General features: G+C 57.0%; 1 protein-coding gene across 3 annotated transcripts in view; it reads left to right on the forward strand.

Moving 5' to 3' along the window:
• Nucleotides 1–25,759, forward strand: part of LRP5 (LDL receptor related protein 5) — a 137,195-nt gene that overhangs the window by 54,701 nt on the left and 56,735 nt on the right. Inside the window, exons 1-3 of one of the 3 annotated variants that reach the window (XM_035263570.3) lie at nt 2,057–2,197; nt 16,633–17,029; nt 22,771–22,942. In XM_035263570.3, coding sequence (XP_035119461.1) covers nt 17,025–17,029; nt 22,771–22,942 — 177 coding nt within the window. In that variant the 5' untranslated portion in view covers nt 2,057–2,197; nt 16,633–17,024. Of the gene's footprint in view, nt 1–2,056; nt 2,198–2,503; nt 2,561–16,632; nt 17,030–22,770; nt 22,943–25,759 lie in introns of those variants that run through there. The other 2 variants (XM_035263569.3, XM_009008613.5) reach the window with 2 other exon arrangements.

A 25,759-nucleotide genomic window follows, 5' to 3' on the forward strand; every position in this document is an offset into this window, starting at 1 on the left:
GTGTGGGCCCTGATAAAATCTAGAGTCATGGCTCGGTGAAGTTGTACAGCTGGACAAGCCTGGAGACCCCCAAATACCTTGCCCAGGCTATCGTGGCTTGCGAAGGGCCATTGCTCACCCATGGGTAGACGGAGCCGTGCGGGTGCCTGACAGGCGGTGGGTGCCCAGTGTTCAGCTGCCACGTCCACCGTCCATGCCCTTATCAACCGTCCTGTTGTCACTGTGACTGGTGCTTCAGGTGCTGTGGCTGCTGTCAGGCCCGTGAGAGCTGGGGCAGGATCTCTCAGAGTCCAGATTTGCCCTCATCATCCCAGAGTCCTCCCACACCTGGGGAACTGGGCTGTCACTGGGAGCCAGTAAGAGGGTGTTGATTTCTTTTCCAACCAAAAGAGGCAGGGGCCATGGATTTAGCTAGAGCCCTGGGGACTGGCCACCCGAGGCTGAGCCCTTCAGAGCATTGCACTCTTTCTGCAAATGTCACTCCTGGTCTCCATGTCAGGCCCAGAGCAGCCCTGGGGAGTCCTCAGAGCTCATTTTCCTGCAAGGGGGTATGTGGGGGTGGGCAGGGGCAGGCCCTGTGGTGATTAGAGGAGGCTGCCTGCGCTCAGGTGGGTGGGCCATTCAGAAGAGGAGGCCTCTGTAGGCTGGCAGGGGTCTAGTGGCCCTGTAGCATGGAGCTGACACCACAGACACCTGTGGTTGGACCGCTGGAAAAGCAGCAAGCCCTGCCCTTCCTGTTGGAAGCTTTTCGGTCCAGAGCCGTTGGGGCCACAGGGACTGAGCACACAGCACCACGCTCCGTGGAGACTCAGCCATCAGGGGTCACCTTTCCCTGGTCTTGTGGGAACTGTCTTTGCCTCCAGCCATGAGAGGCACTTTTACCCATAACTTAGTTGGAGCATGACAGTCATGCAGGGGAAGCACATTTTGTGTCATTTAGAGGCCCTGCTTGGGTGGGACTCTGGGCTGAGGGCAGGGGCTGTTTTACTCCGAGCCTGCATCTTTCCACTTAAGCTCCAGATGTTGTGTGTGGCGTGTTCAGTCAAAGGGAGAAAAAAGCTCCTTGATGAGACAGAAGGCTATAACCAGGAGGCTTGTTTTGCAGGAGGATCGAAGCGTTTTGGTTCACTTTTTTTGTAAGCATGGTTCCCCAGGCTGGCTTCGGGGATGCCTGGAGATGAGACGGACCCCACAGGCTTCGTGGGAATTAACTGGCGGGTGCTGGGTGTGGACGCTGGCTTTTTAGTCTCGCTGCCCTGGACCCTTTTGAAGCTGAAGTGTTCCAGGGGCAGTTGGTGTGGAAAGGGGGAAATATAATTTTCTAGAGGTTTTAGAGTTGAGAAGAAACCAAGACTCTTCTCAGAAGCATTTCGAGGACTTGGCACCGACGTGGCTCTCTGCAAATTTGAGGTGGTTCTAGAAGGTCTTTCCATATTTCTTAATCCAGAGGCTGAGGGGGATGGATGAGAAATGGCTTTGTCCTTGAGGGGCCCAGTTTCCGGTTGGAGGACAGGCACAGCCTGACATTGAAGTTGGTGAGGCAGAGACGGACCTGTGCGTGGGGCTGGCATGGGGCGTGTGCTTCAGTCACAAAGCAGACTGTGCAGTCTAGGGCTTTGACAGCCAAATGTCCTGCCCTCCAGGTTTTATTCCTTGCCATAAAATATCACATTAAAGGAAAACGTTTTGTTAAAAGACCACACAGTCCTGTCACCTGAGCACAGTAGCTCTCCTCCATTCCTCTGTGGAACGGAGGTGCCCGTGGGTGTTGTGGCTGTGTGCCCGGCAGGCGGGAATTGGCTGCCGACGGTGCTCCTCGCCTTGACTGGAAATCGCCTGGAGTTAGAAGCCGCTCATGCAGGGGCAGCGTGAAGAAAGCATGAATCTCTGTTGCCTGTTGCAGCTGACAGCACGGCTCTGAGGTCCCAGTAGGCAGAGGCCTCCTGCGGGGCACCTCGCCAGCCGGGATGTCAGAGCTGGCCGGAAGGAGTGGTGCCCATGGAGGGCTGCCAGTGCCTGGGAGCTTTCCTCACTGTCCTGTTGGGCAGGGGAATACAGAGTCAGGCAGAAGAGGCCCTGGGGTCACACAGGGATCTCCTCCTGGCTGTGGGTTGGTGAGGTCCAGTGTCCTGGGGGTGAAGGATAGAGGGCGTGTGGCGAGGGCTCCGGAGCTGGCCCTGGCCTGGCAGAAACTCAGGTAACGGAGAAGGAGGCTGTGCCGGTGGGACTTGTGTCTGTTCTGGAGGGGGGCGCTGGGAGTGCCGCTGAGGCAGGGAGGATTCAGGATGGAGGACATGGCTTGGTTTGTAGCTGGGAGCCTGCCGAGGGCTGTGGTGGTGAGGAAGTGCAGTGTCAGGCAAACCCAGGACTCGGAGCACCTACTTCCACTTGCGGCTGGCTTTCTATTTTTAATCATCATGTTGGGACCTTGAGAAAGTGACTTAACCTCTCTCAGCTTCAGTTTCCTCATTGGTTAAAAGGGGAGGATTATACTCCCCACTCCATGGGGTTGGAGGAAGACTGCTGAGCAGCGAGATGGCGCAGGCCGTCTGGGCCAGCGGTGAGAGAGCGGGTCTTCCTTGGATGCTTGTAATTAGCAAGTAGCCTCCAAGGCTGGGTGCTGCCAGGAGGAGCTGGGGAGGGGTGAAGGGGCGATGGGGAGCACGGCTCACATGGCCGGTGGGCTACCTGGGAGGGCAGAGGGGGTGTGCTAGGTGCTCCAGGCGTGTGGGGTGAAGGCCAGCCTGGGGGCAGGGCCTGGCTGTGTCAGAATCACTCAGACTCATGACACATCCAGAGTTCCAGGGGGAGGCCTGTGTTGTGAGGGGTGGCGCCGCCACAGCAGATACATCTCGGGGCTTGAAACCAGAGCCTCCGGTGAGACTGAGGGTCCCTGGGATCCCCTCCTGAGTGTCTGGCCGTTTGTGCTTCATGGAGTCAGAGGTGAAGACATTTCTGTAATGTCTTAAATTCTGCTTTTTCCTGATTTTGAGCAAATGAAAGCCAGCTCGGGGTAGGGACTCAGGTACCTTCCCCAAGGAAGGGCCTGAGAGGGTGGCCATGCGAAGACCCCAGGGGACGGGAGTAGCATTCCCAGGGGCACACAGGTGGTCCCCTAGAGGCAGGGATGCTTGGTTTGGGGGTCTCCATGCTGCTGGGTGCCTGCATGGCGGCAGTGTTCACATGGCCTCTGAGCTGCAGGGTGATCGCTGGCCCTGGGCTCTCTGTGTCCTGGCTCCCTCGCCCCTCCTGAAGCAGCCCCCTTGAGACAAGGCGGGTATGTCCCATGAGCAGCCCTCTGCCACCCAGCGTGGCCGGGGGCTCGGTGGGACCATGGCGGCTGCGATGCTGCTCCTCTCTGCACCTCAGGTCACTCTCCTCCCCAGCAGTCGAGTGCAGAGCCTGGGCCTCTGGGTCTCCCCGCCCCCTCCACACGGCCTCAGGACCGAGGCAGCAGCTGGCTTCGGTTTCTGCCATGTTTTTCCAATTATGTGGAATGAGCTAAAAACAGCAGGAGTGGGGCCTTGTTTGGGAGTTGCCACCGCCATCCTTGGAAGCGGCTGTCCCTCATTGCCACCCCTCGGGCCCCATCCTCTGTGGAACGAGTCCCTGTTGCTTCAACTCTCATCGCCCTGCACCCCTCCTGGTTGGGGGCCTTGGGGCAGTGAACTTAGCGGTGTGCGCCATGCCACTCTGGTCACACGTGCCCAGGCCTGTGGCTCTCGGGGCCCTGTCCAGAGCGTGGCCAGGCTGTGCTCCTGGCAATGCCCAGATGAGGCTGGGGTGCGGCTTGGGGATATGCAGGCCGCCGGCCACAGCTCACCCAGACAGAGTTTTAACAGATGTTCGTCTGTCAGGGACAGGAAACAAAAAGACGTCGGGGCTGGGGTGGGGGCAGCAAGAGGAACAGAGGGGGCCACTGTCGAGCTGACAGGCAGACTGACAGCTGGAGCCGGCGGCAAAGCCCCTCACGTCCGTCTGTCTGTCCAGGCGGATTAGCCCAGGGAGCTGGGCCTGCTCAGCTCCGAGCCGAATAACGGGCGTTTGTTCCTAGAGTGGGCTGTCTTGTCACTTATCAGGGAAGTAGGTCAAAGGGGAAAAAGAAAGGAGGCCCTATGGGGCCGAGTCTGCCTCCGCCGGGCGGTGATTGGCGTTGACTTTGCAAACAGAAGGCAGCTGCTGTTCTCAGCCATGGACCGTGAATTTTTAATAGCAAGGAAATCAGCTCCCATCGTTCAGGAAGTCGTGGAGGAAGCCTGAGCGCTCACTTTATTTTTCTGATTGAGGTATAACTTGCAGTCAGTAAAATGCACACATTGTAATGTGTCCATTTGGATTAACTGTGACGGTTGCATATGTCCACGTAACTACCACCCGGTCCAGACAGAACGTTTCCACCACTGGGGAAGTTCCCGGTGCCCCTTCTACCTGACTTCTATCACCATGGATTAGCACGACCCGTTCCAGAACGCCATGGAAATGGAGCCGCAAAGCTGTGCTCTTCCGCTTCTGGGCCCGAATCCTCACGTTCAGAGCCGATGCAAGAGGACAGGGGCGCACCAAATCCCTAGAGAGAGCGCTGTCACTGAGGGGCGGGGGTGCAGGCGGAATGGCGCCTCTGGGGTGGGCGAGCTTCCCGGGTGCCCTTTCCACAGGCTTGGAGTTAGACCGTGGTCACCCCGGCCACTGGCTTTGTCCCCCGCAGCCTCTCCCGTGTCCCCCTTGTGACTGCAGCCCATCCTGACCCCAGACCAGCTCTGGAGCTCCAACAGCTTTCCTTTATTTTCAGAGGTGAGTTCTGTGCTTGCAGGGTGCTGGCCCTGGTGGGACCCCCACGTTGCCCAGAGAAAGCTCCTGTGCAGCTGCAGGCACTCCTTGGTGATGACCCAAGAATCCTTGTTTGGTTTCACTGACCATGCCCTGCACCTCTGCTCTACCTGCCCAGTTCCGTGTGCCCTGGGGTCAGTGATAGAAGATCCTGCCCCTGGGCCCCAGGTGTGCTGAGCCGACTCCTCTGGCTGCTGCTTACCTTAAGAGAGAGACTAGAGGGCTCCAGCTCCCTTCTCGGCCTCCACTCTGTTTTTCTGCCTTTTGCCACTTATACCAAAGGAAATGTACAGTTTGCTCTTCCCTGACACACATCTGAGCATGGAACTCTCTGCCCTGCTCATGCTGTGCCCACCGCCCGGAGCACCCTTCCCCTGCCTCCTGCCCCAGCGCCCCTCCATCCAGATACTGCTCCTGCACCACCACTCCTCCGCCCGTGCCCAGCCCTCTGAGAGTGTGGCAAGTGTGCTGGGCTCTGCTCCCTCCTCCACTGGGGAGCAGGAGGGTGTTGGCTTCTTCCTCTTCCTGTGTCCCACGGTACCAGTGTCAGGGTCCAGGAAACTTGCTGAGACTTCAGTGACACCTTCAGGAGTGTTTGAGAGCTGAGGTTCTTTGGTCTCCAGTGGAGATGGCAATGACTTTTTTTACTTTGTCAGGAGAAGCCCTCCATTGTCCCCTCTGTGCCACCTCTGAGGATGTGATTGAATGCAAATCAGAGCATCTGAGTTCTGCCTCAGTCCTCTACTGTGTGGCTGTGAAAGGCAGGTACTGTGTACCTTGCCGACCTGGAAGTGTCAAAAAGACAGCATTTGGGAAAGGAGTTATAAACTGTAGAGTGCCCTGCACTTGTGTTAGGTGGGGCCGCGTGAACTGCTGACAGTCACTGTCTTCCATCACTCAGGGCAGTGGCATTGTCACATGGTTCCATTCTAATCCGTTGTTTTGGCCACTGCAGCGGTCATGGTCCTGAGTCCTGTACCTGGGCACGCTTCCTGGGAACAGTGTGATGGGTCGTCTGTGGCTGGCCCTGCTTCTTTTTTTTTTGAGATGGAGTCTCGCTCTGTCACCCATGCTGGAGTGCAGTGGTGCCATCTCGGCTCACTGCAACCTCTGCCTCCTGGGTTCAAGCAATTCTTCTGCCTCAGCCTCTCGAGTAGCTGGGACTACAGGTGTCTGCCACCTCGCCTGGCTAATTTTTCGTATTTTTAGTAGAGACGGGGTTTCACCATGTTATCCAGGATGATCTCGATCTCCTGACCTTGTGATCCACCAGCCTGGGCCTCCCAAAGTGCTGTGATTACAGGCATGAGCCACCATGTCCAGCCGGCCCTGGTGCTTACATAGGCCTGAGGCATGCAGTGTTGAGAGCCCACTCAGGTCCGTGGAGGAAGGGCACAGATAGGATTGGGCCTGGGCATCCTGGCCCCCAAGGCTGCCTCCACAGTTTCCCTTACAGTGGGGTAGCCTTGTGAGAGGCACAGCCATGCGTCAGGCCAGAGCCAGCTTCAGGGGCCACAGACAGGGTGTCATCAGCAGTACAAGTAACCCCTGCTGTTCATTGAACACCTACTGTGTGCCTGGGCTCAGAAGGGCACCCTGTGCTGGCTTTTAAAGAATCAAGCCACTCGCCTAAAGGGGGGAATGTGGACTACATTTTCATTTAAGTCACCAACTGTTTTACACTCCACACCCTGAGATTCTTAGGTTTTAGGCAAAGATGAAAGGGCTGCCCAGGCTTCATTTACCCAACAAAGCTGTGCTTCACTTGTGAGGCCCTGTTCTCTCAACACGTCCCCGGCCAGGGGGTGCACGTGTTTAATACCACAGGGAGGGCCGGGCACGGTGGCTCAGGCCTGTAATACCAGCACTTTGGGAGGCCAAGGCAGGTGGATCTCCTGAGGTCAGGAGTTCGAGACCAGCCTGGCCAACATGGCGAAACCCCATCTCTACTAAAAATACAAAAAAACTAGCTGGGTGTGATGGTGGGGACCTGTAATCCCAGCTACTCTGGAGGCTGAGGCAGGAGAATCTCTTGAACCCGAGAGGCAGAGGTTGTAGTGATCCTAGATCACCCCACTGCACTCCAGCCTGGGTGACAGAAAAAGACTCTCTCGAAAAAAAAAAAAAAAACCTAAACTGAAAAACAAATACACAGGGAGGGTCTGTGCCCTGGGGCCTGGTCATAGGCATCCCACCTTGCTGGGGGCCCCATCCCCTCGAGTCTGGTGTGTGGGAAATAAGTCAAGTTGCTCACTCAAGGTCATTCAGTCACAGCATGGGGCTGGGAGAGGGAGCGGGCCTGCAGCCCATGGGACGTTACTGCCTGCCTGTGGGGGCGGCCGTGTAGCCATGGGCCTGAGGTTGTGGTGGGGCGTGGGGCAGAGGCAGGCAGTGGGGGTCCACAGCAGGGGCTGGCTGGCACCAGGGCATGGGAGTGGAAAAACGTGGCTGCAAGTTCCTTCCCGAGGCCGGCACTGAGTTGGTCACTCTCTGGCTGTCCTGACCCCAGGCAGAGCAGCAGCTTCCCTGTTTTAGGCTAAGCAGACGGAGCCCCTGACTGCAGGTGCCTGTCGGCTGCTTCTGGCAGGCTACAGCGTCTCTGTGCTCGCTGGAAGGCAGGCCCTAGGCACTGTGCGAGTGACAGCGACCGGCCTCAGGTTCCAGCAGAGCCAGCCTCAGGCCTAGCCATTTCCTCTGTGCCTGTGGCCCTGTGGTCACCTGGCACAGGTTCCCGGATCAAGGTGCTGGGCTGTGGTGGTAGCATTTGCCCCACCACTTACCCCTAGGGGCAGTGGAGAAACTTAATCAACTGCTAACTAACAAAAATAACCTGGCTGCTTGCCAGCTGGGAAGCTGCTGCGGCCAGGCTGTTTATGGCTTTGGGATCTGTGCAGTGGACAGCGGCCTGCACTGTGACCCCCTTCACCCCACGTGCCCCAGTCCCAGAAGGTGGCCAAAGCCCTCTGCCTCCTGTAGGGCACCTGAGAAGGAGGCCCTGGAGCTGGGAGCAGAGCTAGGGGTGGGCATCTGGGCAGCAGAGAGAGGCCAATTCTCAGCTTTCTGCCACCAGTATGAAAAGAAAGCTGGAGAACACAGCCATCCTGGGCTGGTGCCGGCTATGGTGGGAGGCCTGCGGTGGGAGCTCCGGGTGGACGCTGCACCTTTCTTGGGTGGCCTGTGGCTTGGGAGCTGCACTTGGTTCGGTGCAGGAAGGTTGTAACATTCACTGTGAGTGCAGGGGTGGCCGGGGCCCTGTGGCAGGGTGACGAGGTGGGATGGAGGTGTCCGGAGCTGCCCTGCCTTCTTCTGCCAAAATAACAACAATTATCTTGTTTGTTGTGAAAAAGAAAAAACAAAAACTGTTTTCCCTCATTGGGGCGTGGAGGGAATTAGCCGTGATGACCTTCTGAGTCCCTGTGCACTGCTGAACTGTTGGCAGGGTCTCCTCCTCCTGGGTCTGGTGGGGGTGGCTCAGGCTGCTGGGCTGCCATGTGCTAGCCAAGTAGCTCCTGGGGCTGCAGGTGGGTTCTTTCGGCCCATCCCTTCCATCTCCTGTTGTTCTTCCTGTCAACACATCTCAGAGTCTGGAAACCGAGTGAGCCTTCAGTACCCACCCTCCAGGGCAATTTAGTGGAGGGGTAGGTGGCTCATTTCCCCGCGTTGCCCCAGGAAGGGAGCCCTGTGCCCTGCATCCTGACCCACCTCCCTTAGAGACTGAGAGCCTTGAAGGATAAACCTGTTCACCCATGTTTCAAAGGCTTAATCTCTTTCCTTTTATGTCATTTATACGTTCACTGTAGCAAGGAAAACATTATAAAAAGTAGTGAAGGAAATAGAAATTACCCATCATGTTGCCACCCAGAGTTAGTGGTGTCTGTGTGTCCTATGCATCTTTTTTCTGTGCACGTATCAAAATCGACTTTTAGGGTCAGACACAGTGGCTCATGCCTGTAATCCCAGCACTTTGGGAGGCTGAGATAGGCAGATCACTCAAGGTCAGGAGTTCCAGACTAGCGTGGCCAATGTGGCAAAACCCCGTCTCTACTAAAAACATAAAAAAATAGCCAGGCTTGGTGGTGGGTGCCTATCATTTCAGCTACTCAAGAGGCTGAGGCAGGAGAATAGTTTGAACCCAGAAGGCAGAGGTTGCCGTGAGCTAAGATCATGCCACGCCACTGCACTCCAGCCTGGGCAACAGAGCAAGACTGTCTCAAAAAAAAAAAAAAAAAAAAATTGACTTTTAGGTGATTCATTCAAACTATGTATGTAATGTTGTATCTGATTTGTTTTCATTTATCATTCGTGCAAGTTCCTACATCATTACCTGTTTTCCAGAGCGGTCTGTTCCGTCACCTTGCGCCCCCTTGCTTAGGTAAAATACATAAATTTTATTCAAAAATATTTTGGGGGCCAGGTGTGGTGGCTCACACCTGTAATCTCAGGACTTTGGGAGGCCGAGGTGGGCAGATCATGAGGTCAAGAGATAGAGACCATCCTGGCCAACTTGGTGAAACCCTGTCTCCACTAAAAATACAAAAAAATTGAATCTCAGCACTCTGGGAGGCTGAGGCAGGTGGAACATGAGGTCAGGAGTTCGAGACCAGCCTGGCCAAGATGTTGAAACCCTGTCTCTACTAAAAATACAAAAATTAGCTGGGCACGGTGGCATGCTCCTCTGTAATCCCAGCTACTCAGGAGGCTGAGGCAAGAGAATCACTTGAACCTGGGAGGCGGAGGTTGCAGTGAGCCAAGATCGCACCATTGCACTCCATCCTGAGTGAGAGTAAGACTCCGTCTCAAAAAAAAAAAAATTAGCTGGGTGTGGTGGTGCACACCTGTAATCCCAGCTACTTGGGAGGTTGAGGCAGGAGAATCGCTTGAACCTGGGAGGCAGAGGTTGTAGTGAGCTGAGATCACGCCATTGCACTCCAGCCTGGGCGACCGAACAAGACTCCATCTCAAAAAAAAAAAAAAAAAAGTGACGGGGAACATTGAGGCTGTCTACAGGTTCTTTTCCTTGAGTTTTGCGCTATAATGAAGCCGTGGTGGTGTCTGGACGCGTGAGCCTCTGTGCACTGCCAGCTGCTGCTTCAGCCTGTGTTCTTAGGAAGCGCTCGGGTCAGCAGCTCCTAGGCTGCTGAGCAGGAAACCCAGGCGCTGCTTCACAGCCCTTCAGGAAGCAGTAGACGCCTCCACTGAAGGGGCGAAGGAGCCGGCTCAGTTCCGATTGCGTATGACTCAGAAGCTACCCATTTTCCACATCGACCGACCGCTCTTTCTTCTGTCAATTTGTATTTATGGTCTCTGCTCGTTTTTTGCCAGGGTTTTGGTGTTTTCCTATTGACTTGTATGCCTTTTCATGTTTGAAATAACATTAATAGACTTCATTTTTTTAGAGCAGTTTTAAGTTTACAGAAAAATCAAGGGACAAGCACAGAGAGTTCCCTCTACCCGCTCTCCTCCTCCCCTCCTTCCCCCATTGTAATTTATTTTCTGATATTATAAAAGTCACACTGCTGGGCGCAGTGGCTCACGCCTGTAATCCCACCACTTTGGGAGGCCGAGGCGGGTGGATCACCTGAGGTCAGGAGTTCGAGAACAGCCTGGCCAACATGGTGAAACCCCATCGCTACTGAAAATACAAAAAAATTAGCCAGGCGTAGTGGTGGGTGCCTGTAATCCCAGCCACTCAGGAGGCTGAGGCAGGAGAATCGCTTGAACCCGGGAAGTGGAGGTTGCAGTGAACCAGGATCACGCCACTACACTCCAGCCTGGGCAATAAGAGTGAAACTCCATCTCAAAAAAAAAAAAAAAGTCACACATGCTTCTCATATGTGGGTCATTTGGCTGAGGGGCCGGATGGCTCACCACCTATTTTGGGACAGCCCAAGAGCTCAAAATGCTTTTTACATTTACATGGTTGAGAAGCAAATCAGGAGAGTAATGTTTTGGGACCTGGGAAATTCACATTTTACTGTCTGCAAATGAAGTTTTGTTTGCTCCCAGCTGTGTTGCCTGAGGTGGGCTGCCTTCCCACAGCAGCGGCACAGCTGAGAGTCGGGACAGAGACCGTGCAGACCGCAGCACCGAAAATAATTGCCTCTGGCCCTTTCCAGAGTGCTGGCCGCCCTCTGTCCGACAGCTAGAAGGAAGGATGGGACCCATCCGACGATGACGGCTGTTGACATTTGAGCGAGTTTCCTTCCCGGCTTTTGTTGGAGGGTGGCAGTCTGTTTGCTTTTGTGGCTGGGATCTGCTGCACGCATGGCCGACTGTTTGCACGAGGCTTCCTGGAGGACAGGGCTGGGCTCTGAGCTGCGCCAGCATCCTGCACGCAGTGGGGCCTCAGCAGAGAGTTGTGGCGGGTGGGGCAACGCCAGTGCTGGGCCTCCGTGCTCCAATCAGCCCCGGCAACAGGTTCAGGCCACCCTCTCTCTGGCCTCCATGCTGTGGTCCAGGCTGTCCCCCTGCCTGGCACACTTGCCTCTGGCCTTCCACTGAAGCACTCCTGTCGCCCTCTGCTGCCTACTGAGTTTTGTAAATGGGGTCTTGGCAGATGTAATAAGCAAGGACGAGGTTACCCTGGAGAAGGGGGGCCTATGTCCACAATGCTGCTGCCCTTAGCAGAGCAGGAGCGCAGACACAGACGCTCAGCGGGGAAGGCAACGTGGAGTCAGAGCAGGGCTTAGCGTGATGCGGCCACAAGCCAAGGAACTCCAGGAATTTCCTGTAACACCAGAGGCTGGAAGAGGCCAGGAAGGATCCTCCCCTGGAGGCTTCCGAGGGAGCCTGTCCCCTGCAACATGTCTTGACTTTTGACTTATGGGCTGCAGGTCTTGGGGGGGGTACATTTCTGATGTTAGAAGCCACCTGGTTGGCAGCAGTGTGTCACGGCAGCACGCCCCCACCCCTCCACAGGTCTGCGTGTCCATGTGGCCAAGGGCAGAGGTGGGCAGGGACAGACGGTGCCGAGCTGGACGTGTCCATGACATCAGACCATCCCTGGGGCCTGCCTCTTTATTCTGAGGACAATGCTGCCTGCCAGGAAGCTGCGCCCTGCCTGGTCCTTGCCCCAAGCCCCTGCCCTGTGCTTGCCCTCGCAGAAGGGATGTCGCCCTTCTCTCCTGCATGCGTGCAGGGAGGAAGGGGAGAGGTTAGGAGCCCGCCTGGAGGAGGCTCAGGCGAGGGGAAGGTTTCACTTTCAGGCAGTGTGGTGGGGCTGGCTGTTTGTTTAAATAACCCCAAAGAAAACCATTTGGTCAAACTGTTAGTTTCCAAACAATTTACTTCCTTGGTGTTTAAATAAACTCCTGCCAAGCTCTGTAGCTGGTCCCAGGGCAGGAGTTGGCCTCTCTTCTTCACAGCCAGGCACAGTCCCCGGCACCTGCCCCTCCCCACCCCAGGCCTGCTTACCTGTGGCCATGGCTGCTGGCCGGACCTCACTACATACAGACCCTCCTGCAGGCCAGCTGTGGGCACCAGCCTTAGCAGGCATCTGGTGGAGCCCAGGCTGGTGGCACTGTCTCTGCAGCTGCTCCCTGCTGGCCTGGCTGGGCAAAGTCCCCACCACCACTGGAGTCACCTCTGCTGGTCACAGCTCACTCAGACCTTCAGGCAGACGGGTTGGGTCCTATCTTTCTCCCAGGTGTCCTGGTCTCTGCAAAGCTCAAAACCCTCAAAGCCTTGCACCTGAGGGATGTCAGAGACTCCTCCTCAGAGTGAGGAGACACCTGCACATTCATCCTCAGTGAGAGGACCGCTCCGGCCACAGAGGTCTGATTTCCGCCTAAGTAATTGGAAGGGATGCTGAGGATGGGTTCCTGATGATGGGACTGCAGGCCCTCGGCTGACCTGGTTAACAGAGGGCTAGGGCTGGGTATGCTCAGCCCCTAAAGGTTCTAGGCCCATTTGGGACACCCTGCCAAAACCTGCCACATGGTGACAACCACCTAAATCCCATAGGCTCTTGAGCTGGAGAGCAGACCCTCCAGTCCCAGCAGGTCCCCTGCACAGACCGCATAACCCTAGCCTGCCTTCACAGTACCGTTTGTGGCTGTGTATTCACAGATGGTGTTCACTGTAGGTCTCTGCCCTGTGACCCCAAGGGTATCCCAAGAGCAGATCCCAAGTCTGTTTCGTGCCCTCCTCCTTCCCTAGCAACTGGTCCAGGGCCTGGCCTGAAGCAGCTGCCCGCAGAGGTACTGGTGGGGTGATGGAGGCAGCCGGGCAGCAGGTGAAAAAGGCACCTCCTGCGTGTGCTGGCTCCCGGGATGGAGGTGTTTGAGGAAGTGGAGTGAAATGAGCTTTTCCCTTGGGGCCGTGTGTCCTTCTGCCTAGAGCCTACCCTCTTTGAGCGTCGGGGTCCTTGCCAGTAGGATGGGGCATCCTCACAGCTCGAGCGGTGCTGTGTGAAAATTGTGCTATTGTGTTACTTTAGTGATTCCTTTTTTTTTTTTTTTTTGAGATGGAGTCTTACTCCATTACACAGGCTGGGGTACAGTGGTGTGATCTTCGCTCACTGCACCCTCTGCCTCCTGGTTCAAGTGATTCTCATGCCTCAGCCTTCCGAGTAGCTGGGATTACCAGAGTGCACCACCATACCTGACTAATTTTTGTATTTTTAGTAGAGATGGGGTTTGCCGTGTTGGCCAGGCTGGTCTCGAACTCTTGACCCCAGGTGATCCACCTGCCTCGGCCTCCCAAAGTGCTAGGATTACAGGAGTGAGCCACTTTGCGCAGTCTACTCTAGTGATTGGTTAGGAACATGGAGGGAACGGCTGGCAAGGCAGGCTTGGGATGTGTTTTGGGTTTCTGTCTGGCACTGGCGTTCTCTGTGGGGCCATGGTGGACACACCACTGAGGTCAAGCGTGACTCATCTCGCACCGTGCCTGGCAGTCTCATTGGAAAGTTCTGCAGACACCATGTGGACAGGCTTTTTCAGCCAAGCCCTGGGGGACTTCCAGGACTGTGGTCTCCCCATGGTGGCTGATTAAGCAGAGACCCTTTGTGAAGGGGTGTGTGGTCCCTTCGAGGTCACAGCTAGACAGGGACTCGAGCACCGTCAAGCCTGGCTGATTATTCATTGTGGATGAGGAGACAGGCCCAGAGAGGGGCAGGAACCTGCCCGAGGTCACCCAGCGCAGGCAGGCACCGGAGGTTTTGGTCTCAGATTTTCTCAGGGGGCATGGGGCTGTGCTTAGGGCTGTGGAGAGCAGGGAGCTGATGCCAGGACCCCAGTGAGCCAGTGGGGGTGGCGCCCTGACCGTGGGGCAGACTAGGGGCACAGGACGGCCATCCACTGGGGTGCAGGGAGGAATAGCTTCCCTGAGGAGGAGTAGGTAGGTGGTGCTGTGTGACCTGGGCCTTGAACGACAGATCTTATGTCAACAGAACAGTTTGGGAGTGGATCCTGGCGGGAGAAACTTTGTTGAAATTCAGAGTTCTCCCCTCCCCATACCAACACACACCAAATTAGATGCCTCTGACCAGATCTGAATTCTGCTCTCAGAGATTTCCATTGTAGCTGGGCACTTGGGGCACCTACCAAGTGCTGCCTCCACCTCACTGTCCCCAGCCTGTCTGCCTCAGTTTCCCCAGCCCTGGGCACATGCCGCTGTCACCATCGCCTGGGCACCCTCTAGTGGAGGAATCAGATTATGCACTCCAGGGCTTGGAGCAGGAGTCAGGAGGGGCTCCTGTCCTTCCTTGATGCGCTGGTTGCTGGGATCCTGGAACAGCGATTCAGGTCTCTGCGCTCCTCCTGGCAAGAGCCAGATCCTGGGTGCAGGGGGCTGTCTGTTACTCGAAGGCTGCAGCCTGGCAGGACACTCAGGAGACCTGGTAGTTGGCTGCAGGGCTGGGTCTAGAGGCCAGGGCATGAGGGAGGCTCTGGCCTGGTTCAGCCCCGGGTCCCTGTGTGGACTGTGACCATGGGGCATGGCTGCAGGACGCTGGAAGGTGTCTCTAACCCTGCACTTCTTGGTTCTGTGCATCCTTGAGACCAGAAAGGTCTGGACCAAATGAGTGGATGACGCCCTAACTCAGGGAGGGAGCCCCATCCTGACCCCAGCAGGCTCAGAAGGATCCGTGTCTGGGTTATGAGGCACCCAGGGGGCCCTGAGTCTGCGTGGGGCTCCATGTGCAACTTCTGACAGAAGCTCTGAGGAATCCCAGCTTGGGACGCCTAGGGCACAATCAGAAACACTGGTGCCGCTGTGGGTGCAGCCGCGGACCCTGGGGGTCAGGAGCATGTTGGGGGTGGGCCACAGGGGTTCAGAAGAGAAGCCTGTAACCTCCCCTGCCCTCTCCTGCGAACTGAGAAGCCCACTGGAGGGCTGTGGGTGAATGGTCAGGGGGTTTCCATGTGTCCTCTGGAGTGGGTGGTGAGGGTCCTGGGGTTTGCACACCGCTGGGCCTGAGCTGCCGGACGCCCCCATCCACAGCTGATCCCTGGCCTGCTGCTCCGATGCTCTCTTGAGTGTTGCTGTGACCTCCGAGAGAGCCTGAGTTGAGCTTCTCTCATGCTGGCCGTACGCTATCAGGCCACGTGGGTGAGTCAGGCAGGGCACAGATTCCCGGAGTAGAGAGAACTTTCCCTGGGGATTTAACACGTGCAAATCTTGAGGGCTGGCAAATCTTGCCTTCGGATAGCGAGGGAGCTTTTATTTGGGACCAGAATCGCCTGAGCATCCTCCTGTCCTCAGCTGTGTCCAGCCTCTCTGCAGGGACATCCTGAGAGGACCAGGCTCTCTCCTCATCCAGTCGCCTGAGTGCCACTCTGACCCCTGTCCATCCATGCCGTGGAGGGGCTTGGCCTCAAGCTGCTCAGCCAGCAGCAGGCTTGGCCCTGGGGTGCAGCAGAGACCCAGGTGTCCGTGGGGTGGGTGCTTCATGGCGTGGTTCTGAAACCCAGTTGGAAGTGTGTGGACACTGCCTGTTCTCTGTGGGACCCTGTTTAGAAACCAAGTGTGAGTTACAACTGGGGTCATCGCAGCCTTCTGTTGGCCCAGTTGTATGGAGGCCACGGGCCCTGGGTCACGCCGGGGCTGGAACGCACGCCTGGATGTGTTTCTCAGCTTGCGCCTACGTTGCCTGGTGTGGCAGGTGGTTGGGAAACTCTATGTTAGCTCTTGGTGTCGCCGAAAGTACCCCCAGGTCTCGGGCCCCAAAACTAGGGTTTCCCTTCATTTTGGTGGCTGGGGAGCAACTGTGAGGAGTAAAAAGGGTGATTCACTTGATGGGTGTGTCTGGCCCTGCCTAGGAGAACCCCAGGCACAGTCCTGGGGCCTGAAGCTGCCCTTAGGCGGTGGCAGGGGGGAAGGAGAGAGCTTCAAGGATGAAGTGTCGTTGTGCTGGGCAGTAAGGATCACCCCTGCAAGGTGGGCATGCTGGGGACGCTGAGCGTCACGGCCAGCAGGCGGGTTCACACCCGGTACCCACCGGGACTTGTGGCTGGGGCTGGCGTGTGGCCAGGAGAGGGGCTGGCAGGAGACAAACGGACCGTGAGACAGCTCCCACCCAGAGGTTGAAGCCCGATGGCCTGGCTGTGTGCTCTCAACTGGGTGCATAACCCCTCTGTGCCTTGGTTCTCTCATTTGTAAAATGAGGAAACAAACAGTACCAGCCTCCCAGAGCTGTCATGAGGCTGAACGCATGATGACGTAGCATGAGCTGGGTACGTGTCACCTGACGTTACCAGCCTTTGCAAGGAGAGCCCTGGGGGCCCGGTTCAGTCTTTCCCTTGCCCGGCCCACCCCAGGCCTAGTCTGGTGCCTGCTGCAGGCCCCTGACCCCTGTCTCCACAGGAGCCGAGGAGGTGCTGCTGCTGGCCCGGCGGACAGACCTGCGGAGGATCTCACTGGACACGCCGGACTTCACCGACATCGTGCTGCAGGTGGATGACATCCGGCACGCCATTGCCATCGACTATGACCCGCTGGAGGGCTACGTCTACTGGACGGATGACGAGGTGCGGGCCATCCGCAGGGCGTACCTGGATGGGTCAGGGGCGCAGACGCTGATCAACACCGACATCAACGACCCCGACGGCATCGCAGTCGACTGGGTGGCCCGAAACCTCTACTGGACCGACACGGGCACTGACCGCATCGAGGTGACACGCCTCAACGGCACCTCCCGCAAGATCCTGGTGTCGGAGGACCTGGACGAGCCCCGCGCCATCGCGCTGCACCCCGTGATGGGGTAAGATGGGGTGGGGGCTCTGGAGCCAGGGCCAGGCGGAGCAGAGGCGAGATGGAGATTGACCTGAACCCGTCATTCTGGGACACTGTCTTACGCTGGAACCCAGAGGAGGGCTTGTTAAAGCACGGGCGGCTGGGCCCCACCCCCAGAGTGCTGACTCTGGAGCTCCAGGGCGGGGCTGAGGACTGGGTTTCTAACAGGTACCCAGGTGTGGTCCCCTGCTGCTGCTGGGTCCATGCGTAGAAAGCTCTGGAGACCTGGAGTGAGCCGTTTCTTGCCCCGGCTTCAGTTTCCTCATCTGCAGAATGGAATGGTCCACCTGGGTGATTTCCAGGATGACAGTAGTGACAGGAAGGGCAGTCTCTGTGACCCTGACCACAGTACAGGCCAGGCCAGTTTTTGTTTGTTTGTTTGTTTGTTTTTGAGATGGAGTCTTACCCTGTCGCCCAGACTGGAGTGCAATGGTGCGATCTCAGCTCACCGCAACCTCTGCCTCCTTGGCTCAAGTGATTCTCCTGCCTCAGCCTCCCGAGTAGCTGGGATTTCAGGCACCTGCCATTGCCCAGCTAATTTTTATATTTTTGGTTGAGATGGGGTTTCACCACGTTGGCCAGGCTGGTCTCGAACTCCTGACCTGAGGTGATTCACCTGCCTCAGCTTCCCAAAGTGCTGGGATTACAGGCGTGAGCCACCACGCCTGGCCAGGCCAGCCCTCTTTTAACACTTTGTACCCCATGGGTCTTTTCATCCAGGGGGATAGGTACAGTTGTACTGTTGAGGACACTGAAGCCCAGAGAGGCTGAGGGACTTGCCCAGGGTCACACAGCAGGAAGTGGCAGGTGTGGGGCTGGGCCTGGCCCCATGGCTCCAGTTTTCTAGCATAGAAGTCTGTGAAAGCAAAGCTTGTTGGTCGGTAGGGAAGCCTTTTGAGACCACCCCGAGGCTCAGAGGAGAGTAGCCTGGGGCCTTCCTGGGGGCTTATAACCCAGAATACTAACCAGGTGGACCCTGAGGGAGGAGGTGTGGTGGGTCTGGGGGGTGCTGATGGGAGGTCTCGGAGGAGCTGGGAGGTCAGTAGTGGTGCTGCCCTCTGTGGAGCACTCAGTGGGCACCAGGTGTGTTTCCAGGTTCATAGTCCTGGGACCTGAAGTTCAGAAGATGAAGTGACTTGTCCAAGGTGCCCAGCAGGCAGCGGTGGGCAGAGGAATTGTGGCTGTGGAGCCTATGCTCATGGCCCGTCCCTGGTGGTTGTGAGTGTGCTGGCCCGGGAGCTTTTCCTGCAAGCGGCCTGGTATTTGGAAGCCAGCATGTCAGCAACGCACAGCAGGACCGCAGGAGGCAGAGGGCGGGGCTCCAGCAGCTGTCTGTGGACCCTGGGGCACGGCGGCACGTGGGACAGTGTGGCTCCACGTCCGCAGCTGAAGGGCTGGGCCAGGCCTGGAGGGGGGCAGATGAGGGTAGGAAGTGGGGTCCACTAAGGCTTTAACCAGAGGAGGCACAGGAACTGGTTGCCAGCTACAGGGAAGGGAGCAGGGCCCTGAGGTCAGGAGCTTGGTCAAGTCACTGCCTCCATGGGCCTCGGTGTCCTCATCTGTGAGAGGAACGGATGGGGAAGCTGAATGCAAGGTCCCTCCTAGCCCTGGTTCCATGAGTCTGAGGATCCCAGGGAAATGGGCTTGGCAGTCTGACGTGTGAGGTCGTGGGGTCCAGGGAGGCGCACCGAGCTAGAAGCAGGAGGTGGAGGGGCTGGCCAGCTGGATCAGACACTGCTGAAGCAGAGGCTATGACCTGGGGCCCCAGAACCTCCACCCCTGAGCTGTCAACCCAGGATCTGGGTTTCTTCCTTGGTGGGGGGGGGGGGTGCACAGGGAACAAGTCACCTGTCCCTTGCACAGGGGAGCCCTTCAGCTATGAGCAGAAGGTCCTCTGGCCCCTCCTTCCTCCCTCTGGGTGCTCAGCCCCTCCAGCCACCAGTCGGATGTGAGGCTGCCCCAGACCCTGGGCAAGGTCATTCCTGTCCATTGACCTTGGGAATGGGAGATCAGCTCCTGGCCCTGAGAGTCCAAGGGCTGGTGCAGTGAAGCCTGCACACGGTGGAAGGGGGCACCACTGTCCCAGGGGAGTCCCCAGGGGTTCTGGTCACTGGGCTTGCTGCTGGCATGCTCAGTCCTCCAGCACTCACTGACACCAGCATCTACCAACACTGACATTTGCCAACACCAGGGTTTACCGACACCAGTATATTTACCGACACCAGCATTTACCGACACCAACATTTACCAACACCGGCATTTACCGACACCGGCATTTACCGACACCGGCATTTACCAGCACCAGCATTTACCAGCACCAGCATTTACCACCATCGACATTTACCAACACCGGCATTTACCGACACCAGCATTTACCAACACTGACATTTACTGACACCTACATTTACCAATACCATTTACTAACACCGACATCTGCCACATCTGCCACACTAACATCTACCTACACCGATGTTTACTGACATTGACATCTACCCACACCAGCATCTACGCACACCGGCATCTACCGATACCAGCATCTACCCACACCGGCACCTACACCATACCGACATCTACCCACACCAACATCTACCCACACCGGCATCTACCCACACCATCTACCCACACTGGCATCTACCCACACCAGCATCTACCCACACCGGCATCTACCCACACCATCTACCCACACCGGCATCTACCCACACCAGCATCTACCCACACCGGCATCTACCCACACCAACTACCCACACCGGCATCTACCCACACCAGCATCTACCCACACCGGCATCTACCCACACCATCTACCCACACCGGCATCTACCCACACCGGCATCTACCCACACCGGCATCTACCCACACCATCTACCCACACCGGCATCTACCCACACCATCTACCCACACCGGCATCTACCCACACCAGCATCTACCCACACCATCTACCCACACCGGCATCTACCCACACCAGCATCTACCCACACCGGCATCTACCCACACCGGCATCTACCCACACCATCTACCCACACCGGCATCTACCCACACCAGCATCTACCCACACCATCTACCCACACCGGCATCTATCCACACCATCTACCCACACCGGCATCTACCCACACCGGCATCTACGCACACCGGCATCTACCCACACCGGCATCTACGCACACCGGCATCTACCCACACCATCTACCCACACCGGCATCTACCCACACCGGCATCTACCCACACCGGCATCTACCCACACCATCTACCCACACCGGCATCTACCCACACCATCTACCCACACCGGCATCTACCCACACCGGCATCTACCCACACCGGCATCTACGCACACCGGCATCTACGCACACCGGCATCTACCCACACCATCTACCCACACCGGCATCTACCCACACCGGCATCTACCCACACCGGCATCTACCCACACCGGCACCTACCCACACCGGCATCTACCCACACCGGCATCTACCCACACCATCTACCCACACCGGCATCTACCCACACCATCTACCCACACCGGCATCTACCCACACCGGCATCTACCCACACTGGCATCTACCCACACCATCTACCCACACCGGCATCTACCCACACCGGCATCTACCCACACCGGCATCTACCCACACCATCTACCCACACCGGCATCTACCCACACCATCTACCCACACCGGCATCTACCCACACCGGCATCTACCCACACCGGCATCTACGCACACCGGCATCTACCCACACCATCTACCCACACCGGCATCTACCCACACCAGCATCTACCCATACCATCTACCCACACCGGCATCTACCCACACCAGCATCTACCCACACCGGCATCTACCCACACCGGCATCTACCCACACCATCTACCCACACCGGCATCTACCCACACCAGCATCTACCCACACCATCTACCCACACCGGCATCTATCCACACCATCTACCCACACCGGCATCTACCCACACCGGCATCTACGCACACCGGCATCTACCCACACCATCTACCCACACCGGCATCTACCCACACCATCTACCCACACCGGCATCTACCCACACCATCTACCCACACCGGCATCTACCCACACCGGCATCTACGCACACCGGCATCTACCCACACCGGCATCTACGCACACCGGCATCTACCCACACCATCTACCCACACCATCTACCCACACCGGCATCTACCCACACCATCTACCCACACCGGCATCTACGCACACCGGCATCTACCCACACCATCTATCCACACCATCTACCCACACCGGCATCTACGCACACCGGCATCTACCCACACCATCTACCCACACCGGCATCTACCCACACCATCTACCCACACCGGCATCTACCCACACCATCTACCCACACCGGCATCTACCCACACCGGCACCTACACCACACCGACATCTACCCACACCGGCATCTACGCACACCGGCATCTACCCACACCGGCATCTACGCACACCGGCATCTACCCACACCGGCATCTACCCACACCATCTACCCACACCGGCATCTATCCACACCATCTACCCACACCGGCATCTACCCACACCGGCATCTACGCACACCGGCATCTACCCACACCGGCATCTACGCACACCGGCATCTACCCACACCATCTACCCACACCGGCATCTACCCACACCGGCATCTACCCACACCGGCATCTACCCACACCGGCATCTACCCACACCATCTACCCACACCGGCATCTACCCACACCGGCACCTACACCACACCGACATCTACCCACACCGGCATCTACGCACACCGGCATCTACCCACACCGGCATCTACGCACACCGGCATCTACCCACACCGGCATCTACGCACACCGGCATCTACCCACACCGGCATCTACCCACACCGGCATCTACCCACACCATCTACCCACACCGGCATCTATCCACACCATCTACCCATACCGGCATCTACCCACACCGGCATCTACGCACACCGGCATCTACCCACACCATCTACCCACACCAGCATCTACCCACACCATCTACCCACACTGGCATCTATCCACACCATCTACCCATACCGGCATCTACCCACACCGGCATCTACCCACACCGGCATCTACCCACACCATCTACCCACACCGGCACCTACCCACACCGGCACCTACCCACACCGGCATCTACCCACACCGGCATCTACCCACACCATCTACCCACACTGGCATCTACCCACACCGGCATCTACCCACACCGGCACCTATCCACACCGGCATCTACCCACACCGACACCTACCCACACCGGCATCTACCCACACCATCTACCCACACCGGCATCTACCCACACCGACACCTACCCACACCGACACCTACCCACACCGACACCTACCCACACCGACACCTACCCACACCGGCATCTACCCACACCATCTACCCACACCGGCATCTATCCACACCGGCATCTACCCACACCGACACCTATCCACACCGGCATCTACCCACACCATCTACCCACACCGACACCTACCCACACCGACACCTACCCACACCGACACCTACCCACACCGACACCTACCCACACCGACACCTACCCACACCTGCATCTACCCACACTGACGTTTACTGACACCAACATTTACCGGCGCCGACATTCACTGACAGGAATGTGTGATGTGGGCTGGCTCGGGGTGGGCCTTGCCCTCAGCACTGGGGATGCTGCAGAGACCAGACAGACACATGGAGGCTTGGACTTTTGCTTCCTCTCCAGCCTCATGTACTGGACAGACTGGGGAGAGAACCCTAAAATCGAGTGTGCCAACCTGGACGGGCAGGAGCGGCGTGTGCTGGTCAATGCCTCCCTTGGGTGGCCCAACGGCCTGGCCCTGGACCTGCAGGAGGGGAAGCTCTACTGGGGAGACGCCAAGACGGACAAGATCGAGGTGAGGCTCCCGGGGAGGTGCTGTGGTTCAGAGGCTGTTTGATCCAGGTGACCTGGCCCGGCTTAGCTGTCCCTGGGCTCCTGAGAGGTCAGGCCCAGCCACCCTGCAGCCTGACATATGCATTGCTGAGACACCGGTGGGTGCCTGTGCTCTGCTATTTGGCTAAACGGAATGCTTGAAAAATAGTTATAATATTTTCTGACAAAAACGTCTCGAGAGGGTAGCACTACACAACATTCTGTGGGTACCTAAGATGTTAATGGGCCAGGCGCATGGGGTCGCAGCTACTTGGAGACTGAGGTGGGAGTATCGTTGGAGCCCAAGAGTTTGAGGCCAACCCCGGGCAAAGGGGACATGGGAATCCTCTGCACTGCTTTTGCCACTTACTGTGAGCCTTAAACTATTTCAAAATACAAAATTAAGTGAAAAAATAACATTCACCACCCAACTTAAGACATAAAACATGGATGTTGTTGAAGCCAGAGGCAGCGCTGGCCTTAGTTTGGTGGTTCATTCCCAAGCGGTTGAAGACAGCTTTGTTTTTCCACGGATATCTCTTCTCCATATGCTGCGCATAGCCTCGCCCTGCTGCTGTGGTTGGGTTTCAGTGGCCTTGTCCCATGGGTGAAGCCTTGCCCTGCTGCTGTGGTCAGATTTGAGTGAATTCATCCCATGGGTACAGCCTCGCCCTGCCACTACAGTCAGTTTCAATGGCCTCGTCCTGTGTGCACAGCCTCACGCTGCCACTGTGATCGGATTTCAGTGGCTTCATCCCACGGGTGCAGGCTTGCCCTGCTGCTGTGGTTGGATTTCAGTGAATTCGTCCCATGGGTGCACCTCATCCTGCCGCTATGCATGGGTTTCATTGGCCTCATTTCATGGGTGCAGCTTTGCCCTGGCTCTGTGGTCGGGTTTCAGTGGCCTTGTCCCGTGGGTGCAGCCTCGCCCTGGCTCTGTGGTCGGGTTTCAGTGGCCTCATCCCGTGGGTGCAGCCTCGCCCTGGCTCTGTGGTCGGGTTTCAGTGGCCTCATCCCGTGGGTGCAGCCTTGCCCTGCGCGGTGGTCGGGTTTCAGTGACCTCGTCCCGTGGGTGCAGCCTTGCCCTGCGCGGTGGTCGGGTTTCAGTGGCCTCGTCCCGTGGGTGCAGCCTCGCCCTGCGCTGTGGTCGGGTTTCAGTGGCCTCGTCCCGTGGGCAGCCTCGCCCTGCGCTGTGGTCGGGTTTCAGTGGCCTCGTCCTGTGTGGGTGCTTTGGCAGCTTGCTTTTTGTTCACCTAAGGATCCTCTATTGAGCATTTTTTGAGGTGCTCTTGGTGCCTGTGATATATTAGTTACATGTGTCCCTATCACACACTGTTGCCCATCGAGGTGACAGTGGTGCCTCTCCTCAGGGTGGATGCCTCCCTTTGTTTCCAGCAATTTCTGAAGGATCTTGCTCAGCTGCATCAGTCCTCGTTGACATCACCGTCGGGGTCACCTCTGCTCTCCTCATGGCTCCCAGGGGTGGCCCGAGTGGCAGCTTGCAGGGGACGGTGGGATGGAGAACATGAGTGTGTGTCTGTGTTGCAGGAATTCAGACCCTGCTTCTGAGCAGGAGGAGCCTCAGCACCGTCAGGGTGGGGAGTGTGGGGTAGGGGAGGCTGAGTGGCTGCCCCTCCCACGAAAACCCTAGAAGCTGCAGGTGTGGCCATTTCCTGTTGGAGCTCATTGTAAAAATGTTTTGTTTTTGACAAGGCCCATGTGTCTGGCCACCTAGGATGATGTGCCTTCATGCATACCCCCTACCCGTGGGAGCAGGTCAGGGAGTCACGTGTCTGTGGCACACCAGGCCTGACAGGCGTTGTTCCGTGTACTGTCACAGCAGTGGTTTTCTTGAGACAGGGTCTCCCTCTGTTGCCCAGGCTGGAGCGCAGCGGCGTGATCATGGCTCACTGCAGCCTCAATCACCCTGGGCTCAGGTGATCCTCCTGCCTCAGCCTCTGAGTAGCTGGAACTACAGACACACACCACCATACCCAGCTAGTTTTTGTGTATTTTTTTGAAGAGATGGGGTTTCACCATGGTGCCCAAGCTGATCTTGAGCTCCTGAGGCACAAGCGAACCCACCTGCCTCAGCCTCCCAAAGTGCTGGGATGACAGGCATGAGCCACCACACGCAGCCCAATGATTTTCTTTATTGTGGTAAAATAAATGTAGCACCAAACTGACGATTTTAACCATTTTAAAGTGAAAATTCAGGCTGGGCCCAGTGGCTCACACCTGTAATCCCAGTGCTATGGGAGGCTGAGGCGGGCGGATCACTTGAGGTCAGGAGTTCGAGACCATCCTAGCCAACATGGTGAAACCCCATCTCTACTAAAAATACAAAAATTAGCTGGGCATGGTGGTGCACACCTGTAATCCCAGCTACTCGGGAGGCTGAGGCAGGAGAATTGCTTGAACCCGGGAGGCAGAGGTTGCAGTGAGCCGAGATCATGCCATTGCACTCGAGCCTGTGCGACAGAGCAAGACTCCATCTCAAAATAAATAAATAAATAAATACATAAATAAATACTTTTTAAAAAGCGAACAGTGCAGGGCATTTAGTATGAGGACGATGTTGTGGGATTGTCTTGGCTACTGTCTGCCTCTAGAACACTTCTGTCTCCCCTGAAGGGAACCCCCTGCCCGTCGGCACTCACGCCCCTCCTCTCCCGTCTTCCAGCCTCTGTCAGCCACTCATTACTTTCCGTCTCTGGGGGTTTACCTCTTCTGGATGTTTTGTGTGACTGGAATCCTACGCTAAGTGGCCCCTGTGTGTGGCTTCTTTCTGTGTTTTCAA

The sequence above is a fragment of the Callithrix jacchus genome, chromosome 10 (genome assembly GCF_049354715.1).
Source record: "Callithrix jacchus isolate 240 chromosome 10, calJac240_pri, whole genome shotgun sequence".
NCBI classification, from domain to species: domain Eukaryota; kingdom Metazoa; phylum Chordata; class Mammalia; order Primates; family Cebidae; genus Callithrix; species Callithrix jacchus.